A 14,190-nucleotide genomic window follows, 5' to 3' on the forward strand; every position below is an offset into this window, starting at 1 on the left:
ACACTTCACCACCCCCTCTTCGCTGAGCTCCTCTTTTTGTCCTCTGATTTCAGATGCCATTCAATTGCTGTCATTTTTTTTGTTTCGTTTTCACTTTTCCACGACAGTTCATCTCAGACGGCTATGCTTCTCATCTTGCTCATCTTGAATGCAACCAACGCTCTCGCCCGGCCAAAAGAAATGCACGCATGATCTTGCGCAAAGGCAGCTTTGGCTTGCCTGGCTGCTCTGATGCTCTTCGCAAGCGCACCCACCTCCGCCGAACGGTGTCTGTGCAGCAAACGGTGAGCGCCAACACATCTCCCGTTGCCATGGGAGTGAGCGGTGGTGTTGGGGCGGCGTTCACAGGCCGTCGCCTGCCAGAGCGCACCCAGAGCCAAAGCGAGGCCGATGTAGAGCGAGTCGGTCGAAGCCTGAGCTTTGCATCAAGTTCGTCGTACTGGGGTGGAAAACCGAGCGGTTCTGGAAATAGGACTCGGTTTGAGAGTGTCGTTTGAAGAGTGGACTCAAGCCTGCTTGCACAGAACATTGTGAATTGTGTTGATGTGGCAAAACGTGACTGCTCATTTAATCCACTTCGATTCCCTGAATCACTCATATTCCCACCCCTCCATCCTTCTGCCTCCTAGTCTCGCCTCCCCTCTTTTCCAAACTACTCCTGTTAAGTTTGTGGCATCCAAGGACGGGGACAACATTGCTTTGAAGTATGTTACTGAAAGTTCCTGGGTCATTTTCATTATTATTCCCCCATTTCCTTGCCCTTGGAATTTATCAAAAATCTCTGTGATTCACACAATGTTTTGTTTTCACTCATTGTGTAGCTTTGGCGTGAGCTTCAAGGTTGATGAATGCATATCACACACTATAACTTGACAATTGCCACCCTGCCATCGTTGTTTTGTGGGTGTTTTTATTTTTTGACTAAGAAGAAAAATGCCAGTGAGATTGGCAAATGGAACTCCAGTTTGGTCTTGAATCGAGGTCTGCTTGGTGAATGGCCAGGCAAAGGTTGTGGAGTACCAGCTGCCATCATCACTTGTGTTGTCATGTCAAATTCCATCCATGTTTCGTCTATAAGGAAGCACTTTGATCCGCCCTGTGACCAAAACCCATCGTCGGCACGTCGACCCCGAACCATGGTGCCGCAGTGACAGCGTGCCCTCTGTGGCACTGAATGTTTGCACACATCACTCAGACCTCTCTTCCGTTGTCGGCTCTCTATCCTTAATGCCTTTTTATCGCCACTATTGTATTTATTAATTTTTTTAATTTTTTATTTTACTGCCGAGTTGTTGATCTACTCTTGCAACGGAACAAAGGTGTCGTAGAGAGGTATGCCAATGATGATCAATCGCTCTCCAACCTTACACAGTGCAATAGGGATCTCCACAAAGGTTATAGCCCAGCTCGGGGATGAGCACCCAACCTTTACCGGCCAAGCATCAAATGAGCCAAGGGTGAAGGCCTGATCAGCCCCCGGGTGTTTTTGATCTTCTCTGATCTCTGTTATTCCTTTTTAAATGTTCAGCACTATTGTGCTATTTTTTTTTTAATCATGATTGTCATTGTTATTATTATTATTATTATTATTATTAATATTAGTGAGAAGGTGGCACATTATTACCATGGTGTTGCATGCACGTGTTTGCTGCTTGTCTCGCTCCTGTGGTTGGAGGTATATTTTGGACAGCACTTGTTTAATCCTCAGCTCCTGTGGCATTTCCTGCCATATTGTGGTCAAAACATTACCTGGTTAGAGTGCTGAGGCAAGGGAATATGGTTCTCCTGGATCAGTGAGTTAGGAGGAAATGTGCTGGGATTGTGGAGGTGGCCAAGGCAACTGAAACCCGAGATGGGAGAGCGGTATGTGGTTGAGGTGGGGAGGTTGGGATACTGTTTTGTTCAGAGTTCAAGATGAGGTATCTCATATGGTGTGTGGAGCAATACTTCTGGTGGTACACCTACTTAACATGAGCTTTTAATTTCTTGCACCAGACTAAGCGCACATGTCATTATGTACAAACCCTTTATTTATTGGATGCGGGAGAAAAATAAATGTGAACAGCGTGAACTGTAATTGCTTTCTTTGCCTTGCTTAATATTGTGAGAACTCTTCTGCAATCTTATCATTTATTGCGATTCATCTTGGAAACGGGACATTATACGGCCATAGATTGTTACCATTAACGTTTTATACCGCCTTTGTGCCACTCTTGCTTCCTTTGTTCTCTCATTCTTCTCACCCTCCTCATCTGCTCTAGGAAACCCGTGTTCTTCCAAAAATCCTCTTCTGGTTAAACTCCTAAAATCCAGGCTTTTCACACACCTCCACTCCTTTGCTCCTCTTTTCTCCTCTTTGTGGAACTGCCTTCCTAAGTTTGTTCAATCCCACTTCCTGGGCTTCCAGCAGGCAGTGTGATACCACCTCATATCATCCCACATTCATACCCACGGTCTTTTCTATCCCCATTAACCCTACATAACCCAACCCTCTTAGTTTCAGGTTATCTCCCATCTTCTCTCTTCCTTCCCTTGCTTGTTGCATCTACGGCCCGATACGTCGCCTTTTTGCCATCTCTCTCTTCACTCTCACATGAGCCGAGATTTTGTATTTACAAAAAAAAAGAAAAAAAGGCCAACTCGCTCCATCATACATTGCTGCTCTTCTTCAGACCTGTAATTCACTCCATTCTCTGTATTCTACACATCTTCATCTCCTCGCTGTGCCTTCAAACAATTCAAAACTGTTGGTCATCGTGTTTATCCAAACATGCCCCCAGCTTTGCAGCTCTTCCTCTTCATATTCACTCTGCTCCTGTTTTTGTTTCTGAAACCTCCTCAACCACCCATCATTTTATCCAGGCTTTTGGGTAGTCTACCTTCTTCCTCACCTGCACCTCTTTTTGCTTTCTCTGTTTCATTCATTTTTCTTGCTTCAGTAGTTCATTTGAAGCTGCTTGTTTTGCAAGGTCTTTGGTCCATAAAAGAGGACTCTCTCTCTCGCTCTCTCTCTGTCTCTGTCTCTGTCTCTCTCTCTCTCTCTCTCTCTCTCTCTCTCTCTCTCTCTCTCTCTCTCTCTCTCTCTCTCTCTCTCTCTCTCTCTCTCTCTCTCTCTCTCTCTCTCTCTCTCTCTCTCTCTCTCTCTCTCTCTCTCTCTCTCTCTCTCTCTCTCTCTCTCTCTCTCTCTCTCTCTCTCTCTCTCTCTCTCTCTCTCTCTCTCTCTCTCTCTCTCTCTCTCTCTCTCTCTCTCTCTCTCTCTCTCTCTCTCTCTCTCTCTCTCTCTCTCACACACACACACACACACACACACACACACACACACACAATTTGTAGAATGAAGAACTGGTCTTGCTGGTGAAGGCTCATGACAATCTGCATCGGCGGACAGGTAGAACCAATAGAAGAAGTCAACAGGACGTTGACCGTGGTATGATAACCACCGTGAGAAGCAAGAAGAAGCAGACATTTTGGGCGTTAACCCTTTGCTGGAGCAAAAGAGCATTAACCCTTCGTCGAACCTCTTTTGCTCCGATGAAAAGATTATCTCCCGATACGTCAGCTTTTCCTTGCTTCCCACCTTCCCGCGGTGGTTCATGGACCTTAGTCATTGTCTTGTTGACTTTGTTCACTGCTCAAATAGGATTTCACTTCAGACAAACATGACGTAACTTCCTGGAGCACTATGGGTGCCAGCAATGCCATCTTGTGATGTCCCTTTTCTCTTTCCGTTCTGTTGAGCGAAAGCGGGTTTGTTTTTTGTTTGTTTGTTTTTTCTTCGATGAAACGCACAACCTGAAAAGTGAATTTGGTTGGTTGGTTTATTGCTTCATCAAATAGCATGATCAAACTCATGATCAGACTATCTCTCCTTGGAGGGTCCAAATCCAAATGAACAAAATTTCTATTTTAATCTCTACCTGCGTACATTTTACATTTGAAAAGATATGCATGAGCAGCTTTGGATAGACAAAATAATAATAATCAAGGGAAAGCTGGGGGGAAAGTTCAAGCCCTGTTTTTCAGCTTGTAATTTGAAAGATTACATCTCTTTCCTCAACATTAACATCAAGAACACTTTGTGTACATAAGTGTATGAAGCTCTGATTTTTATCTCTAATGGATGATTTCTTTTCCTTATCCCGTCAGCATGTATGGCTTTTCCTCATACCTTTTTATTTTTAAAACAACAACCATCATGCTTAAGTTCAGAGGCAGGCCCTCGGCTTTTACCAGCTATGCTTTCAAGGTCATGAGGAAATGCATTTACTGTCCCACATGTCATGTTTAGGCGTGCTTGCAGTGGAACTAAACGGTGCCAGAAAGTTTCACTATGTCATGTAACTTTTTTGGAAACACTTCTATTAGTTTTGAGGTGTTCCCTGGAGATGAGGTTACTCGGTAAAGTTTGAATGTGGGGAATTGTTGCCTGTGATTGGGTACATTTGCTTTCCGATGCCTTTCATGACCCGTCTTTGGTGTTTTCGTATTGTTTTGTACAACACGTTAAACTGGACTCATGACCGTACCATTTACTGGTACTTTATTGAGTGAACAGCAAAGAATGAAAGTTTGCAAAACTCCCAATAAGGCCTGGAATTGAACCGGCCATGTTTTTAATGAAGATTTCCTCTGCCCCACAGGAAAGTAACTAAACCAGTTCAAGAGGTTAAGGGAATCCCCATATCAAGATGGATTTAGACATTTAAATATGCACTCACTGTATTTCTGAAGGAGACGTGGGGTCATGATAATGAGTTCACAAAAGCCTACATGGTATTGTTGGACTATAACATGTACTTTACTTCTCCACGGCTGAGTACAGAGTCAGAAGAGGTCATCTGCTGAATCTCTTCAAAGAGCATATCCAATTCGATGTGAGGAGCAATTTTTTTTTTTTTGTAAACGGATTATTGAAGATTGGAATGTTCTCCCACAGTCTGTGGTGGAGGCAGGTACAACCACAGACATTGGAGATTAAGCGAGAGAAGCATTGGTGGGTCGACCGATTAAATCTGCCCAGATTCCTCATGCCTGCACTGCTGCACACATGGTCGAGAACTCAACTGTGACTGAGTGATCGGGAATTACAGGACATCACCTACATCCCATACTTGATGCCTTCACAAGGAACTTCAATGTAGGAGACCAATGCTGTCTGTCTCACATTTTTAGAAAAAAAAACAAGTTGCTGGGCACAATGTCCAGTGAATATGGTCGATATATGGGATCATTGAGATGTGCTGCAGAGCAGCCAGACGTGATGGAAGTGAAACCTTGACTGTGCAAGTTCAGGATGTGTTTTTTGCATGGTTGCAAGCTTTGGTTTTCCAGTTTCCAGCGGTGGCAGCTTGTCTTCTCTCCAAGCAGCCTACTTCCAAAGTTAAGTGAGCTGTGCCGGACTTCTCTGTTGCATCCGATTGGTGTTCGTATTGTGTGCTCACTGCCGTGTCTTTTGTGTGCTCGTTTGGTTGTTTTCATCTTATGTATCTGCCTCGGCTAGATTCCGCCTACCTCATCGGCCAGGTAGAGCTACTCATAATATTGTATCCCATTTCCAATTGTTTCTCTAATTCCTTCCCTATACATTCCATAGTCCTAATTCCTTATTTATATCTTTGTATAATGCCTTCCTTATACCCTCTATAGTCCTTATTCCTTCTTTATACCGTAGCACCATAATTCCTTCCTTCTACCTTCTACAAGTCTGGTGTTGGCTTCATGGTTAAGGTGGTTGGCTTAAGATCATAGGGTCTTGATTCCGAGACCTGCCACCCATTGAGTTAACACTATGTTGGGGGCTCAGCCTGTTATCCTTCCGATGTCAGTGAAATGAGTACCAGTATACTGGTAATAGAGGGCACTGCATCAGTGGCACAGCCGTACCTCCAGAGAATGATGCAGCCAGCAGTCACAAGCTGCACACGATAGCTAGCTATACCTGCTATAAAAACAATAAAAAGACCCCTTAGCTCATGCTTTGATGGTCCCTTCCTTGTTGGCCATGTGTCCGATTGGTCACCTTTCATCAAATTTGTCCTTTTCCAACCCACTTCAAAACAGGTCCCTCGTTTCCTTCTTTTTATTCTCAAAACGACCACAAACCAGACTCTGTGGCATCATGGTTAGAGTCTACAACGTGAGTCTGGGAGGAAGGTGGTTAGAACCCGACCCCAGTCTATTCGTTAAAATATTAATGCTGCTTCCTTGCTTGACGTTAATAATTTAAACAGGTTAGAGCATGAACAAACCATGGGTTGTGGTAACCATTGTGCAGTTTTGATGGGCCAAATGGCCTCCTTCTACATTGAAGTTTCTTGTAAGGGAACTCTTATTAAGCTGGAACGACACTTGGTAAAGCACATTACCTCCACCAGGGTGAACAGTTTATGTTTTGTATCCCACTCATAGGCTGGATCTGGACCTGGACCTTAACTAAAATTAAACTGGCTTGTTCCTATCACTGAACCAACTCATCCACCTAGTTTTGTCATAATCTGTCCATAACTTTTTGAAATATCATGCTATACTCGATAAGTCTGCATCATGTTGGCGTCCTTCGTTGAAGTGGTGACCCGTTCAGGACTGTGCCCACAAGCCCAGGAGACTGCTTAGGCAGCACCAATGGTCTGCACAGAGCGTTGTACAAAGGTATGGTCCCAATGCTGAAGAATCACTCAAAAAAAAAATCATTGTATCTGGATCTGGGCTGATCTTCACCAAAATCGAATCAAATCGTCCTTTTCACAAACTAAACATGTCTACCAAGTTTCGTCTGAATCTGTCTGCAACTTTTTGAGATATTGTGATATATCGTTTTTGGTCCCATCTCTCAATGGTGAGAAATCACTTCAAAAATTCGAGGATCCTGATCCAGATCTTCACCAAAATGGAATCAATTCGTCGTCGTCTCACCAACAACCTGTTCACCAAGTTTCGTCCGAATCTGTCCCGAACACTTTGAAATATCCTGCTCATAGACAAACATACAGACAGCGGTGAAAATGTAACCTCGGTCCCACTTTGGTGGCAGAGGTCATAAATGCCCACGACCAAAGACACTATACCAAGGCTTAAAGAAAATGGCAGGACTGAGTCAATCGGACAGGTGTAGGTTTTACAAGGTAAAAACAGAACGCACGAGTCACCTTCTTTCGGGATGTAAAAACTCATGTCAGAACAACTGTACATGAAAAGCCATAACAAAGTATATTGAATAATCTACAAAAACTTTGATGTCCCGGTTTCAGAAAACTCATGGAAACGTGAACCAAAAGCAATCACTGAAAACAAGGAAGCGCCACTCACGTATGACCTCATGATCCCATCGAGCGTGAACATTGAAAACAAAGTACTGTGACCAGATATAGGACTGAGGAACAAAAAGGAAAAGAAGGCATTGTTAATTGAGGTTTCAGTACCCAGTGATTTTGGTATAAATAATGCAGAAATCAAGAAAATGACCAAATATCACGACCTCAAGAACAAATCCTGGAAGCTGAATAATGTCAAAATTGTACCAGTGATACTTGGAGCAAGAGGAATGATAAAGAAGAGCCTTACAGAAATTTTAAAAACGATCCATGGGAACATTACCACAAACAAAGCACAGTTGGAGGCTGTCCGGAACGCAGTGACGATCCTGAAAAGAGCCCTTTGAAAAAAAACTCTGAGACCAAGAAAACTTCACAACTTCGGCCATGAATCACGATCCTTCACCGGAATGAAGGTGGATCCTTCAAGTCCTGGAAGGACTCCGTTCCACCTTCTGAAACCCGAATTATGGAGATAACACACACATACGAATGCAATCTTTGGTCCAGAACAGTAATGAGCAGGTCCCCTTTTAGTGTTCAGCCTTTTGAAAAGTGTGAACAGGTGATGTATCCTCTCCACCATTAATAAAAAACTGAACAAACACATGGTTGTTATTGATGCAATTTATTTATGTGACATAATGGGAAACAGATGAGGTGCACACCTCTGACAGATGAACGCAGAATAATTACATGTCCATTTCATTATGACCTGATCACATAATGCTGCGGCATGGTGAATGTTTTCACACAGGGATCCAACATGGCAGTAACAATGTCAATACTGAATATCTCCACTTCTGGCAGCAATCACTGCATTGCACCGTCGTCACAATGGACGGTGTGAGCACTTGAATCTGAGCCTGGGGAATGACATTCCTGGTGAATGGGGGGACCCGTTAAAGATCCCACGGTTTCCGAGAAGAGTAGGCGAGCTATCACCAGCACCGTGGCTAAATTCCAAATTCCTGTCCTAGCCTACAGGGGGGCACTACATCAGTGGCACAGCCACATTCCCAGAAATGATGCAATTAACTGCCATAGGCTGCACACAAAATGAATGAATGAATCACTATTTTGGGACGGATGTGGAGCAATCGTTCCGAGTTGATGGGAGTTTCCTTTTCATGGCCTTTCTGTTGCACTTCCATGGCTTTTATTACCGTAACAGTTAATATTTTGTGAATGTGTTAGACAACCTCGAGGGGTTTCGAAATTGGCATGACAGCAGTCTTAAAGTTGTGTTTCTGAACAAAAGTAGATCAGTGGAAAGTTAGGAGTGGACACAAAGCTTAGTATTGCACTCATTAGATCATCAATCTCCAAATTTTCAGATGCAGTGGTCTGCAAAAGTATCCAACCCCCTCCAAAGCTTTCACATTTTGATGCCACCTTTGCTGATTTCATGATGCTTTCAAATGAAATTTAATACATGGAATCTTTACAAACTACTCCAAAGTGATAAAGAAAGAAAATGCAGATAAAATGTGAATTTAGATTAATGGAGAAAATCAGATGATTCTCAGGTCCATAAGTATTCAAACCCTTTACCTAATTAACCTTAAATCGCTTCAGGAGGAAATGCTTGAGAGGTTACAAAATACAACTCCCTGGCCAAAAGTATGTGGACACCTGCTCGTCCAACATCTCATTCCAAAATCATGGGCATTAATGTTGAGTTGGTCCCCCCCTCCTTTCCCATACATTGGGACCACACTCTGTGCAGAGCGTTGGTGCTGCCTAAGCAGTCTCCTGACCTATTGAGCACAATCCTAGATGGGTCGCCACTCCAACACGGTACCAGCAAGCTGGTACTCATTTTGCCGACCTCAGAAGGATGACAGGCTGAGTCAACCCATCCTGGTATTAATTCAACAGCATAGCAGGATTGAACTCAGGACCCTTGGATCCCAAGCCCACCACTCTAGCCATTAAGCCAACACCAGGCATATATAAGCCACCTTTGCTCCTATAGTAGCCTCCACTCTTCTGGGAAGGCATTCCATGAGATGTCGGAACATTGCTGCGGGGATTTGCTTCCATTCAGCCACAAGAGCATTAGTGAGGTCGTGCACTGATGTTGGGCGATTAGGTCTGGCTCACAGTCGGCGTTCAAATTCATCCCAAAGATGTTCAATGGGGTTTAGGTCAGGGCTCTCTGCAGGCTGGTCAAGTTCTTCCACACCGATCTCGAAAAACCATTTCTGTATGGGCCTCACTTTGTGCATGGGGACATTGTCATGCTGAAACAGGAAAAGGCCTTCCTCACCTGTTGCCACAAAGTTGGAAGCACAGATCGTCTTGAATGTCATTGTATGCTGTCGTGTTAAGCTTTCCCTTCACTGGAACTAAGAGGCCAAGCCCGAACCATGAAAAACAAGAAAATGTTTAGCTCTCATACAAGCCTCGACAATGTATACAAAAAAAAAAAATAAAAAAGACCCAGATCATTATTCCTCCTCCACCAAACTTTACAGTTGGCACTATGCATTCAGGCAGGTAGTGTTCTCCTGGCATCCGCCAAACCCAGATTCGTCCGTCGGATTGCCAGATGGTGAAGCGTGATTCATCACTCCAGAGAACGCGTTTCCACTGCTCCAGAGTCCAATGGCGGTGAGCTTTACACCACTCCAGCTGATGCTTGACATTGTGCATGGTGATCTTAGGCTTGTATGCGGCTGCTCAGCCATGGAAACCCATTTCATGAAGCTCTCGACGAACAGTATTTGTGCTGACGTTGCTTCCAGAGGCAGTTTGGAAGTTGGTAGTGAGTGTTGCAACCGCCGACAGACTATTTTTCTGCGTTACGCGCTTCCAGCACTCGGCGGTCCCGTTCTGTGAGCTTGTGCTGCCTACCACTTTGCGGCTGAGCTGTTGTTGCTCCTAGGCGTTTCCACTTCACAATAACAGCATTCACACGTGACAGGGGCAGCTCGAGCAGGGCATAAATTTGACAAACTGACTTGTTGGAAAGGTGGCATCTTACGACGATGCCATGTTGAAAGTCACTGAGCTCTTCAGTTCAGCCCATTCTACAGCCACTGTTTGCCGATGGAGATTGCCTGGCCGTGTGCTTGATTTTATACACCTGTCAGCAATGGGTGTGGCTGAAATAGCCGAATCCACTAATTAGAAGGGATGTCCGCATACTTTTGGCCATGTAATGTGTAATGCGAGTTGCACCTTTAAGCTCCTTAGATAAGTGGCCATGTATAATGTGTAATGTTTCACCTGGATGTAATCAGTGGTTTAACTTAAAATTTAAGCTCCCTCACTTATCTAAAGGCCCGGTCACACCTTGATGTTTTAGCCAACGTATGCCGATTTTTGAATTTTTTTTCTAAAACGCTGGCACACGTTGAATACGTTATGGGTAAGTTTTGATAACATTGAGAGCACGCTGAAAAACACTGCCATACGTCGTTGTACGCTGGCTTTAAACGTTGTACTTTTCGGTTGTCCTCAAATTTTTTCATGCTTGAAATTTCACGACGTATGACTCACACGTTCCGCTACGCTGGCCACAAGTTGTATGCACGGTCTGCGATCGTTGACAGACGTCAATGTGGTGAATTGAGGTGAATTGAGGGACATGACGCGGGATCACATGTTGTGCGTCTCGCGTATAAGGGGAGGTCTCCGCGGCACGGGGTGATTGTCCCCGGGGCATTGCCATTTACATCGGCTGTTCACTTGGTGCTCATTGACTGAAGGTGCTCATTGACTGGTGAGAATGGAGATTATATCGAACTCCGTGCTTACGCGGATTTATTCTGCGATGATTAATTGCACATGTATACGTTACTGCTTATGTACTCCTAGCTGAACCTGTATTCCCCGGTGTGCCCGTAGAAGCGGCTCCAATCAAATGGAATAAAGCCTAAACTCTGAAGGTTCTTCTCTCGCTCTCATTTCAATTTATTCCATTTGGTTTTCTCGGCTCTCTCAACCAACGATGGACAAGATCTACAAACCAGAGAGGTTCGACGCAGACCCAAACGCGACTGACGCAGAAATGAAATGGTCGCATTGGTTCTGTTCCTTCTCACACTATCTGACCATCATCGAGGAGGGAGCTGACAAATTTGCCGCTCTCGTGAATCATGTCTCGCCCAGCGTGTACAGGCTCTTCTCGGAGTGCGACACTTACGAAGCAGCGATCGACGTGCTGCAGGCGCTCTACGTGAAGCCCAAGAACGAGGTATACATACGACATCTTCTCAACACACGCAAGCAAGCAGCCGGGGAGACAATCGATCAGTTCCTGCAAGCTCTGAATCAGCTGGGAAAAGACGGCAGCTTCCGGGCCGTAAGCGCCGAGGAACACCGAAAGGAAGCGACACGGGAGGCATTCATCCAAGGACTCAGATCAGCCCACATACGGCAACGCTTACTAGAGAAAGCGCAACCCACTCTTGACAAGGTAGTCGATCAGGCACGAGCGATGGATACGGCTCAGCAGCAATCTGAGTCATTTGGGACACCGATGCTGCTAATGAACGCTGCTACGATGGGAACCCAAGGAACCCCACTGGCACAGACACAGCCAGACATAGGGGATGGAGAAACACCCGAGGAGCCGGATACCCAGGCCACGTCAAACTCCTCAGCAACTGCTCCGGTTGGTAAATGGTTCTTTTGTGGGTACAAAAGGCACCCTCGTCAAAAATGCCCCGCCAGAGATGCCACATGCATGAATTGCGACAAGAAAGGGCATTATGCCAGGGTATGTAAATCTACTCCAAGGAGAAATAAACCCACTTCTGCGGCTCTATACTCGCAAAATAAATTAACTGCAGCCTCCCCGGGGAATCTATCCAAGGCTATCATCAACGTACGAATTAACGGGCATATGGCTGAGGCACTGATTGATACCGGTAGCTCTGAAAGTTTCGTCAACAGCTCGCTAGTAAAGGGCAGGAAATGGATAATCCACCCGACAGACAATACGGTATGCATGGCCGCCACCTCACTACAATCCCGCGTACGAGGGTACTGTAATGTTGAATCGGACGTAAAAGGGTACACGCATCGGGATGTAAGGGTACTGGTGCTTTGTGATTTGTGCGCAGACGTAATTCTGGGTCATAATGTCCTCAAGCAGCACACGAGCGTCGAAACACCCTTTGGAGGAAGCAAGCCTCGTCTAATTTTAAATGCGTTGACCACCGCGGAGGTGACGTCCCCCCAGCTGTTCGCTAACCTGTCGCCGGTCTGCAAACCGATAGCGATCAAATCGCGGCGATATACCACTGCTGACATGAATTTCATCACTTCGGAAACCAAGCGATTACTGGAAGAAGGAATTATAGAACCGAGCGATTCGCCATGGCGCGCACAGGTGTTAGTAATCAGCAGTCAGAACCATAAGAAACGAATGGTTGTCGATTATTCCCAAACGGTCAATCGCTTTACCCAACTCGATGCCTACCCCCTGCCGCGCAGAGACGAGATGGTCGAACGCGTGGCCAATTATAAGGTATTCAGCACCATCGACTTGCGAAGCGCCTATCACCAAATTCCCATCCGAGAGGAAGACAAACCTTACACCGCATTCCAGGCAGGGAGGCGCCTCTACCAGTTCAGAAGGATACCATTCGGTGTCACGAATGGAGTAGCTTGCTTCCAACGAGTTATGGACGACATAATTTCAGATGAAAACCTCAAAGACACTTTTGTTTACGTGGACAATGTCACAGTGTGCGGTAGGGATCAGGGGGAACATGATATGAATCTGGACAGATTCTTGGGCATTGCTAGAAAATATAATCTGACTCTCAACTATGAGAAATGCGTATTCTCGGCAAGGTCAATTGACCTTCTCGGCTACACAATAGCCGACGGCACAATTAAGCCTGATCCTGAACGATTGCGCCCGCTCCGTGAGCTACCACCACCTCAGGACCTGCAGACGATGCGCCGGGTGATCGGCATGTTTGCTTACTATGCGAGATGGATTTCGCAATACTCCGAGAAAATACATCCCCTAGTGCATTGCAAAAACTTTCCACCAGATGCCGCTGTTGTGACAGCTTTCCACAACCTCAAAGACGATATCAGTAATGCCGTGGTTTTATCGATCGATAGCTCGGTGCCCTTCGTGGTGGAAACTGACGCTTCAAATCACGCCATAGCTGCTACGCTTAATCAGTCCGGGAGACCCGTCGCGTTCTTCTCGAGAACTCTCTCTGGAAGCGAGCAGAGACACTCAGCGATAGAGAAGGAAGCGTACGCCATCGTCGAAGCGCTGCGGAAATGGAGACATTATTTACTGGGAAACCACTTCACGCTCGTTACGGACCAACAATCCATGGCATTCATGTTTGATGGGAAAAATAACGGGAAAATTAAGAATGAAAAAATTATGAGATGGCGGATAGACCTAGCTTGCTACAGTTACGACATTGTTTACCGGCCCGGGAAGGAAAACCCTGCTGCAGATACCTTCTCTCGGGTCTACAGTTCGGCAACAATCAGTCAGGCTTTGCAAGACCTACACGTGTCTCTCTGCCACCCAGGGGTAACCAGAATGGCACATTTCGTGCGCAGACAAAATCTTCCCTATTCTGTTGAAGATATTAAACAAATGAATGCTTCATGCCCTGTTTGTGCTGAACTAAAACCCAGATTCTATGGCGCGGCATCTGGCAGACTGATCAAGGCCACTTCCCCCTTCGAGAGACTAAACATCGACTTCAAAGGGCCCCTGCCGACCGAGACAGACAACAGATACATATTCACCGTTGTTGATGAATATTCAAGGTTCCCTTTCGCATTTCCGTGCTCGGATATGACCTCGGGCACTGTCGTGAGATGTCTCTCTGACCTCTTCGCTATGTTTGGGAAACCTTCGTACATACATTCAGACAGAGGACCG

The 14,190-nt window shown here is 45.5% G+C and overlaps 1 protein-coding gene across 6 annotated transcripts in view; it reads left to right on the forward strand.

Moving 5' to 3' along the window:
* The window catches only part of PITPNM2 (phosphatidylinositol transfer protein membrane associated 2), a 190,780-nt gene extending 188,703 nt beyond the window's left edge, over positions 1–2,077 (forward strand). For all 6 annotated transcript variants that reach the window (XM_085858882.1, XM_085858885.1, XM_085858886.1 and 3 more), the window contains one exon: positions 108–2,077. In XM_085858882.1, the coding sequence (XP_085715008.1) occupies positions 108–497 (390 nt within the window). In that variant the 3' untranslated portion in view covers positions 498–2,077. The remainder of the gene's footprint in view (positions 1–107) is intronic.
* The last annotated feature ends 12,113 nt before the right edge of the window (positions 2,078–14,190 follow it).

This window comes from Eptatretus burgeri, chromosome 16 (assembly GCF_056783735.1).
Source record: "Eptatretus burgeri isolate ZD-2024b chromosome 16, Ebu_testis_v1, whole genome shotgun sequence".
NCBI lineage: Eukaryota > Metazoa > Chordata > Myxini > Myxiniformes > Myxinidae > Eptatretus > Eptatretus burgeri.